Consider the following 9,027-nt stretch of genomic DNA (forward strand, 5'->3'; position numbering starts at 1 on the left):
CCCCCAAATTCGTATGTTGAATCCCTAAGCCCCAGTGTGATGGTGCTTGGAGATGGGGCTTTGGGAGGCAATTAGGGTTAGATGAGGTCTGATGGAACTAGTGTCCTCTTAAGAAGACACACCAGAGAGCTTGTTCTCTTTCTTTCTGAGTGTGAGGACACAGCAGGAAGACAGCCGTCTGCAAGCTAGGGAGACAGTCCTTGCCAGAGCCCAACCATGCTGGCATCCTGATCTCAGATTTCCCAACCTTGAGAACTGTGAGAAAATGCATTTCTTTTTTGTTTGTTTTTAAGTAATCTCTACACCCAGTGTGGGGCTCAAACTCACAACCCCAAGATCAAGGGTTGCACGCTCCACCAACTGAGCCTGTCTGGCACCACCATTCACTCCATACATTCATTCTTCACATTTAGGTCTTGACTTCATCTGGAGTCTATCCTTGTATTTGGTGTGAGGTAAGGATCCATTTTTTTCCCCTCCATATAGTGAGTCAGTTTTCCTAAAGCCGCGATGAACAATCAATCCATCCTTTCCCCCACCGAATGCAAGTGCCACCTCCATCATTTTATGTCCCTATACATGCCTGGGTCTGCCTGTGAGCCTGTCCTGTTCCTTCGGTGTAGTCGTCTGTTCTTGCAACACACTGTTTTTATAACTACGGCTTTGCCGTTTGTCTTAATATTTGGTAAAGCACAACCCCCCCTTTCCTTTTCAATGTTGACTTAACTATCTGTATACTTTCATTCCTCCATATAAATTTGAGAATTGGTTTATCAAGTACCTAAAAAAATCTGTTGGGGCGCCTGGGTGGCACAGCGGTTAAGCGTCTGCCTTCGGCTCAGGGCGTGATCCCGGCGTTCTGGGATCGAGCCCCACATCAGGCTCTTCCACTATGAGCCTGCTTCTTCCTCTCCCACTCCCCCTGCTTGTGTTCCCTCTCTCACTGGCTGTCTCTATCTCTGTCGAATGAATAAATAAATAAAATCTTTAAAAAAAATAAAAAATAAAAAATAAAAAAATCTGGAATTTTTATTAAGATTGTTTAAATGTATCGGTTAATTTCGAGAGAACTGACATGTAGATAATATTTAAGATGCCCTATCCAAGGACATGGATGGTTTCATTTTTTTTCAGATTACCTTCTATATCCTTTATTGACATTTTACTTTTTATTTTTAATTTTTTTAAAGTAATCTCTATGCCCAATGTGGGGCTCAAACTCACTGAGATCAAGAGTTGCATGCTCTACTGACTAAGCCAGCCAGGCGCCCCTAAAGTTATGTCTTAGTTGGTTATTACAGTGTTACTGAGATGATACTGATTTTTGTATATCAACCATGATTAATCTCTTTGCTAAGAGCCCTCCTGCCTCAATTGTGAATACCAGTCATATCATTGATGAAAGCTCATTTCTAATATCTGTCATTCTAATTAGCAAAGCCCCTACTGTTGATCAGAGATGGATGAATGCCTCCTAGCAGCTGCCTCTGCAGCCTGCTCTTTTAATTAAAATCCAGCTGACAACCCTCCCGCCACCCGCGTAACCAACCTCTGGCGTGCAGTTTAAAACCAACTCATATAGCCACGAGGGGGCACTGAGGACTCACTTAGATACGGGGAGACTCACCGGGTGGAGAGAATGTGGTCACCAGGGGGCACTCTTTGGGGCAAGCACCTACTGTGGGCCAGTCGCTGTTTTAGACCTTAGGATTGCCATGCTCAAGCCAGGCAAGGAGCTAATATGCTGAAAGTCGGGGAGTGTAGACAGACAATAAAATAAACTAACATTGTATCAGGGTTGGGGCGCCTGGGCTGCGCATTCGGTTGCGAGTCCCACTCTTGGTTTTGGCTCAGGTGGTGATCTCGGGATGAACCATCCCCTCCCCCTTGGACTCCGCACTCAGGGCAGAATCAGCTTAAGATGCTCTCTCGCGCGCTCTCTCTCTCTCTCTCTCTCTCTCTCTCTCGGGTGCCTGGGTGGCTCAGTCAGTTAAGCGTCTGCCTTGGGCTCATGATCCCAGGGTCCTGGCATCCAGCCCCTGCTCAGTGGGGAGCCTGCTTCTCCCTCTCCCTTTGCGGCTCCCCCTGCTTGTGCTCTCACTGTCTCAAATAAATAAAATCTAAAAAAAAAAAAAAAAATCCTAGAACAATACCAAGAAATTGATGTTTTAAAATGATGAATTGGAGGAAGGAGAAAGAGGGAATGGAGTGGATGGAGACAAAGGTGAGAGGGAAAGACGTCCTGTGGCTGCCGAGTGGGAAACAGCACAGACCCTGGGAGGCAGGGAGCCTGGTGACCAGGCAAGTTGGGGGGCAACAATGCAAGGCTGGCAGGTCGGGTACACTGTGTCCCTTGGGGCTTTGCCACATCAGAGGGCCTGAAAATCAGTGTTCCCAAGGCACATCTCTGCTGGCCAGGGATGATGGCTGGAGGAGCTAATGGTCCAGCTCCTCCCTACAATGATAAGGTTGATAACGATGTTTATTACGTGCCCGGCACTCGTCTGTGATCTCTACATTTAAACCTCCCAGCAACGCCGGGGATAGGTACTGTTCATATCCTCTTCATTTCACAGATGTGGAAACGGAGGCACAGAAAGGTAAAGTGACTTGTTCAAGATGACACAACTAGGAAGGGGGACAGATGGCATTTGAATCCAGGCAAGAACCCCAGAGTCCACGCTCCTACCCACCATGGTATGCTGCTTCCCAGTGCTTTCGTTGTAGCCTCGTTCTCAGTCAAGTTGTATGGCCCTTTGGATAGGCTATCTCAGGAGTGTGAGCAGTCACTAACACTTTAGTATGAATGAGTTAAACCCCCCACCCCGACACTAATGTGTACCAATCACCGCAAAGTGTAGTGTAGCTCAGTAGTTGGGCTCTGGAGTCATATTCCTGGGACTGAAGCCCAGTGCCACTTGCTGTGTGTGACTTTGGGCAACTGATATTACTAAACTGGGCCTCAGTTTCCTCATCTGTAAAGTCCCCATTTTCCAGATGAGGAAACTGAGAGGCTCAACACATGGCACACCCAGGACCTTAGGACCTGGGTTTTGAGCACATAATCACCTCCGCAGAATGAGGAACCAAAAACAGGTTCTGGGAGAGGGAAGTCGGAGTTCCGTAGGCCCAAGAGGATGTTCTGGGAGATGCACGCAGGTGATTGGATGCCGGGAGGGCTATGTCCATTTGTTCTTTGTACACTTGGGTGGAGGGAAGCGGACCCTGGAAGCCTGAGGTCTGCCTGCGCAGGGACAGCAGAGCCACCTGCAGGGCTGGACAGACAGGAGTTCTCCCTGCCAGACTGGAGCTCAGACTCCCTGGGATGGCTGCCCGATCCCGGCTGGGCTGCTGGGTGGCACGGCATACGGATGAGGCCAGGGCCCCAATGTCAGTCGGTAGAGGGAAGATGTAAGGTGTGCTTTGTCCTGGTGGTGGGGGTGGGGGGGTGCTCTAGCTCTGGCCCTGCCCCAGTCCTTAGCCCGGCACAGCTCCCCTGTCCCCCCATCTCCTGACTGGACCCAGGCAGGACCTCTGCTACAATTAGACCTGCTGTGACTGACATACTGGGGCACCTGGGTGGCTCAGTCGGTTAAGCGTCTTCCTTCGGCTCAGGTCATGATCCCAAGGTCCTGGGATTGAACCCTGCATCTGGCTTTCCGCTGGGCGGGGAGCTTGCTTCTCCCTCTCCCTCTGCCTGCCGCTCTGCCTACTTGTGCCCTCTCTGTCAAATACATAATCTTTAAAAAAAATACTGAAATACTCCCACAGTTTGGGGTAAATAGCTGCCACCCACTTCTGATGCCCTAGCCCCTCCCCTGGAGCCCTTCAGGCCTCCCTAGTGCCCAGCCCAGGGGCCTCCCTGATCCAGCTCTGGGGAACTTGCCCATCCCGATGGGTGGATGGCCCTGCCAATCTTTGGTATCTTCCCTGGCTTAGCCTCAATGTCAATCCCTCCACCCACAAGGTTCAGAGTCCTCAGCTCTGGGTACCCATTTCCCACAAACTCCTATGCATCCTTCAAAGCCCTGCCTCAGTGTCACTTTCTTCAGGAAGCCCCCTTGGTTTGTTCATGATGTGTTGTGGCAACACTGGGCACATTTGGTTTTGCGCATCTCCCGTGGTACAAGGACCACAGGCCGTCACTCCCACAGGAGCTCTGAATGACACCCACTGGGCCCTGCTGGCTTGCACTGGGCCAAGGCTGAGGGGGAAGTGAGGACAAGATGAGTCCCGGGAGGGGTGGGGGGGAGCAAGGCCAGCAGAGCCTGTTCTCATGCTCTCTGGCTGAGGAGTGATTCTCCATCTGTCGGGCCAGCTGCGGGTGCCGGGAGCAGGGGAGATGCAGCAGGACAGAGGGAGGTGTGTGTGGGGAGCTCGGGAAAGTCCACGGTAATCAGGGAGAGGAAAGACAGGCACACCGTGTTGTTACAGAACCATTACATACAACTTACAAACAAACCAGGACGGTGTGGAGGGTAGGGGAGAAGGGAGGGGGCCACGGAGGCAAGGTCAGGGTGGTGCAGTCCGGGCTGAGTCCTGGATGGGGCTCAGGCTGCGGTTCCCGGAGGGGCTGGGCGGGCGGAGGCCGGGCTGCTTGTGGAGGCCTCGTAGCTTCCCCAGCAGCTCCTGGACGAAGTCCTGAGGACGGGGCAGGGGTCCTGAGAACATGGGGAGGGGCGGGGCTGCCCCCTGCCCAGCCCAACCCCTCTGACCTGGGCCCCTACTGCTCCCGCCTCCCCTCTGGGCAGTGAGAGGGCCTGGAGGCAGTTAGGGAGGGGGATCAAAAGACAGAGATGGGGAAAGAGGGTGGTGGGACAGACAGAGAAAGACAGGGAGAGAGACGGAGAGAAGGAGAGAAAGAAACAGAGACACAGGGAGAGATAGAGCCACAGACAGGGAGATAGAGCCAAGACAGAGGCACAGAGACAGATGGAGAGGGAGAGACAAAAGGACAGAGAAAGAAACAACCACAGAGAGACAACAAGATGTTTCTCAGGCCAGGAGATCGCAAGGATGGTCCCCAGGGAAAGAGGCCTTAGCTCCAGGGGCAGACAGACACACAATGACGTTTGTCCCTCAGGCAGCCCAGAGCTGGTTGGAGAAACATGAATATTTTTCCCTTTTAAAGCAGGGAAGGAAGTGGGAGGGGTTGGGCCACTGGGCTTCAGGGCCTAGAGGGATGGGGGGGGCAGAGGTGGGGAAGGGAATCCCAGGGTGGCAGAAGCAGCCGAAGGGGGGAGAGCCGGGGAGAGGCTGAGCCCCAGGAAGGGCCGCCCAAAGGGGAGGACAGCAGAGGGACCAGCAGAAGCCGGACACAGATGGGGAGCGTCTCAGTGGGAGGAGGTGACGGGCCCTAGTGGCAGATGGGGAGAGAAGAGCTAGGGTGAGGAAGACAAAGACACCACTGGAGACAAGAAAGGGGCTGAGAAACTCAGAGGGCTCCCCCAGAGTTCCTTCTGCCGTCCCTGGGCCAGGCAGCTTCTTCCCTCCTCCCCAGGGACCCCCTTCTCCACCAGGATGCAGGGGCCCAGAGCAGAGAGGAAAAACTCACCTCCGTGGGGTTCCTGCACGACTTCAGGAGTCCCTAAACCCCCCGCCCCCGCCGCAAAAAAAGAAACTAGTAAACAACTAGCCCCTAGGCCCCTCCAGCCCCTTCTCTTTCCCAACAAAGCCCCAAGGCAACAAGACAAAAAGAAGTCAGTCTCCAGGGTGGACTTCCCATCTGATCACCAGGGAAGAACATAGCCCGAGGGTCTTACAGAGCAACTGGGGGGAGGGTTGAGTCAAGAAACTCAGCACCAGGATCAGCTCTAAGTCCAGAGAGGGCCAGAAGGTCACTCAGCATTTCCTGCCTCTGGGAGTCCATAGGCCCTAACAGCAAGGACACAGGCAGTCAGCCTGCCTGGCTTTGACTCCCAGAGCTGCTCCTTCTGAGCTGTGACCCAGGGAGAGTGATTAAATCATTTTCCTCATCTGGAAGGTGGAGAGCATAAACCCTTCATAGGATTTGTGAGGATTAAATGAGTTAAGTGGAAAGCAAGTGAAACAGTGCCTGGCACATAGTAAGTGCTCAATCAACATGTTGACTATTGTGATTTTTAGGAAGGTGCAAGGTGGGGGGAGGGCAGCTTTCCCTTTCACCTACCTGGATTTTCCGGCTTCTGTCCTCTTCACTCTCTAATTCCAACAATTCGTCAATGTTGACCTCATCAGGCATGTCTGCCTCCTAAGGCAGGGAGGGAGGGGTGGTCAGGGTCCCTTGCCTGTCCCTCCCTCGCCTTTGTCCAGGCCTCTGGAGAAGCCCCACCAGCGCCAGGGCCCAGCTGGCGGGTTCTGGAGCAACAATGTGGCAGTCAGGGACAGCACCGCCAAGGCGGGACATCTGGGTGTTGGGGGGAGGGGTGACAGATGGGTTGACAGAGGCCCAGGGGCTTGTACCAGCTCAGATGCTGGAGGGGCCCCAAAGCCCAGAGAGCCTTGGGGCTGGCACAGGTCTCTCTCCTTGGCCCCAGTTCCCATAGAGGGAAACAGGCCTGGTCGAGTCTTGGAATGTCAGATTCTGAGATTCAGGAGAGGGGCTGGCTCTGCCCTTTCAAGGAAAAGTCTAAGCACTAGGTGTGGGGGAAGGGTGCAGGCCGGCTAGAGCCTGCTGGTGGAGGCCCCTTGCCTAGGAGGACCGGAAGGGAGGGTAGGGCTCAGGCCCGCCCCCAGGGCCAAGAGTGCACCCTGGTCATCCAGAGAGATGACCACCAACACCCCCGGGAGTGGGTGGGTGGCATGAGCCAGGAGCCCAACTTTGCGTGGCCCAGAGGGGGATTCCGTGTATAGCCTGTTGGGGCAAAAAGCCAAAGGCAGGCTGGCTCACTATCCCTGCGGGGGACAAAATCCAGCTGTCAAAGCAAGAGGTCCCTGAGGTTACAGATTTTTTTTCCTCCCCCACCCAAAGTCCTTTCTGACTTCACTGTGGGCCTCAGGGCTGGGTGGTCTCAGCTTTGGGCGCAGAGAAGGGGGTTCAGCAAAGGCATGGATAGTCTCTAAGTGGATCACATGCCTGTGTGAGGCTCTGTGTGTGAGCCAGAGGCCCAGGCCAAGGGGCCAGGGCCGGCATGAGAGTGCAGAGGTATGGGGCGTCATGGGCGTGGATGGCACGGTGGCCTACAGTCGGGGGACTGCGAGGCGTGTGGCTCTGGTTTAGCTGTGTCTGTCCCACTGTCATGTGTCATGGCAGCTGTAATGCCCACCAGCGGAGGACGACCTTAGAGGATGCCATCTACCAATGGCTACTGGACTTCTCCGTCCACCTATAGGAGCCTCCCCGTGTGCGTCGCCGTGAGGGGCCCTGCCTTCTGTCACCTTCGAGCTGTGCCCAGGAACATTCGTGCATCCTGTCCGTCCGCTGACACCACCACCACATCCCTGGATTGTGTTTCGTGTGTGGTGCAGTGTGACTTCAAGAAGACTCAAGCGGAAGGTGTGAAATGTGTGTCCGTGGCCTCTGCGTCCCCACGCGAGGCTGTGCTCACGCCCTGTGTGCCCACAGACAGCTGCAGTCTCTGCCACGTGAGGCCTGTGTGTCCCTACGGCTCGTGCGGCTTGCTGTCTGCGTATAGCTAGCATTTCTGCTGTTTTCTGTGAGCAGGGGTAGCGTCTGTCATTGTGTTTGCATGTGGTTCTTGCTTTTGCTTTTAGGAGGCAACGGACGGCTGTTACTGAATCATTCCGTGTCCCAGGGGAGTTGCAGCTCGCGCGGTGTGTGCCTTGCTCCACTGCGTGTCTCTGAGGAGTTGCAACCGGAGTCCTTTTGTGTGGGTGCCTTGTGCCGGGTGTCTGCATAGGGCTGTGGCCTGAGCTATTGTGTCTGGGGCTGCTGATGTGTAGGTGACCACAGCCTGTGTCGCAGTGGCTCTGGCCAGTCGCTGTGCACATCTGGGAATGCTGTTGCTTCCTTTGCTGTGCGTCTCTGGGTCTCACTATCTTCCCGGTCACTTCACCGTATCTAAGTTTGGCTTTAAGACATGCCCCTCCCCCAACCTCTGTCCAGATACGGCCGCTCAGGCTTCCCAGTTGTGCCTCCGAGCCCCCCATATGCCCAACCGGTATGCACAACCATCTCGGGAGACCCAAGTGTGTGTCTGGGTCCACAAGCGGAGAGCCATGGAGGGGAGTCGGCAAGGGCCAATGAGTCCCACGAATGCCTGGTCCCGGGGCGCACGTTCTCTTGGGTTACTGAGGCCAGCACAAGCACCAGAGACCCCAAGGGCGCAGGGTGTCCGGGCCCGGGGTTTGTCGGTCCGAGACCCCCCCTTTCTCCCCCGTTCCCCTCCCTGCCTCACCCTGCCGCGGTACAGCTCCTCCAGGCGCCCGTCGATCCACTTCTCCACGTCCAGCCGCCGCTGCAGCTCCCGCCGGTCGTACTTGACGGTGACACGCGCGTGTCGTTTCTGTAGCCCCCCGGGGCTGCCCCCCGGGCCGCGAGCCCGAGACGGAGACTGCAGCTTGCTCAGCACCCGCTTGCCCAGCCGCTGAGCTGCCATCGCGGTCCCGGCCCCGGCCCCCGCGTCGCGCTGTGCTGCTTTGCCGGGAGCCCAGGGGGCCTCTTACGGGCCGGGGCGGGGCCGGCCGGGGGCGGGGGCTCGGGCTCGCCTCGGGGCCAACTCCGCCCCAGGCGCCCGGGCCTCAGTTTCCCCGCCAGCAGCGCAGGGACTCGTCGCTGCACCGCCTAAAGCCCGCAGCGGGGCCCAGTCCAGGTCTGCTCGCTGTCCGGGAGTCCCAGGCCGGGGCCGGGCGGCTGGGGCTCCCGGGGCCTGGATCCCGGGGGGCGGGGTCCCGGGACAGGCTCTTGGGGACCGGGCCTGTCTGCGCCCCCTGGCGGCTGTAAGGGACAGTGCAGGAGCCCCCGTGCCACCTTTCTCTGCAAGAGAAGATCCAGCCGGAGTACTCACAGTACGTCATTTGTTCGTTCTTTCATTTATTCACTCATCCACGTAGCCTTTTTCATCTATTCACTCACTCTATTCAACAAAT

At 55.8% G+C, this 9,027-nt stretch overlaps 1 protein-coding gene across 2 annotated transcripts; it reads right to left on the minus strand.

Annotated features, from left to right (window-relative positions):
* Positions 1-1,359: 1,359 nt before the first annotated feature.
* On the minus strand, positions 1,360-8,810 carry PPP1R14A (protein phosphatase 1 regulatory inhibitor subunit 14A). Of its 2 annotated transcripts, XM_026482408.4 has the most exons (4): positions 8,337-8,806; positions 6,149-6,229; positions 5,555-5,587; positions 1,360-4,641 (listed from the first exon to the last, which is right to left on the minus strand). In XM_026482408.4, exons 1-4 carry the CDS (start codon positions 8,535-8,537, stop codon positions 4,513-4,515), a joined length of 444 nt encoding a protein of 147 aa, XP_026338193.1. In that variant the 5' UTR covers positions 8,538-8,806; the 3' UTR covers positions 1,360-4,512. The 2 variants fall into 2 exon arrangements, with proteins under 2 accessions (XP_026338193.1, XP_057170591.1); XM_057314608.1 differs by lacking the exon at positions 5,555-5,587 and having other exon boundaries at positions 8,337-8,810.
* Positions 8,811-9,027: the final 217 nt, after the last annotated feature.

The sequence above is a fragment of the Ursus arctos genome, unplaced genomic scaffold (genome assembly GCF_023065955.2).
Source record: "Ursus arctos isolate Adak ecotype North America unplaced genomic scaffold, UrsArc2.0 scaffold_19, whole genome shotgun sequence".
NCBI lineage: Eukaryota > Metazoa > Chordata > Mammalia > Carnivora > Ursidae > Ursus > Ursus arctos.

What these genes read in the sequence shown, in the direction of transcription:
- PPP1R14A (XM_026482408.4), bottom strand. Translation starts at nt 8,537, where the DNA reads ATGGCAGCTCAGCGGCTGGGCAAGCGGGTGCTGAGCAAGCTGCAGTCT. An exon ending in AGGAGCTGTACCGCGGCAGG is followed by an intron (nt 6,230 to 8,336) that starts GTGAGGCAGGGA and finishes TCCCTGCCTTAG; the next exon opens with GAGGCAGACATGCCTGATGA. An exon ending in CGTGCAGGAACCCCACGGAG is followed by an intron (nt 4,642 to 5,554) that starts GTGAGTTTTTCC and finishes CCCCGTCCTCAG; the next exon opens with GACTTCGTCCAGGAGCTGCT.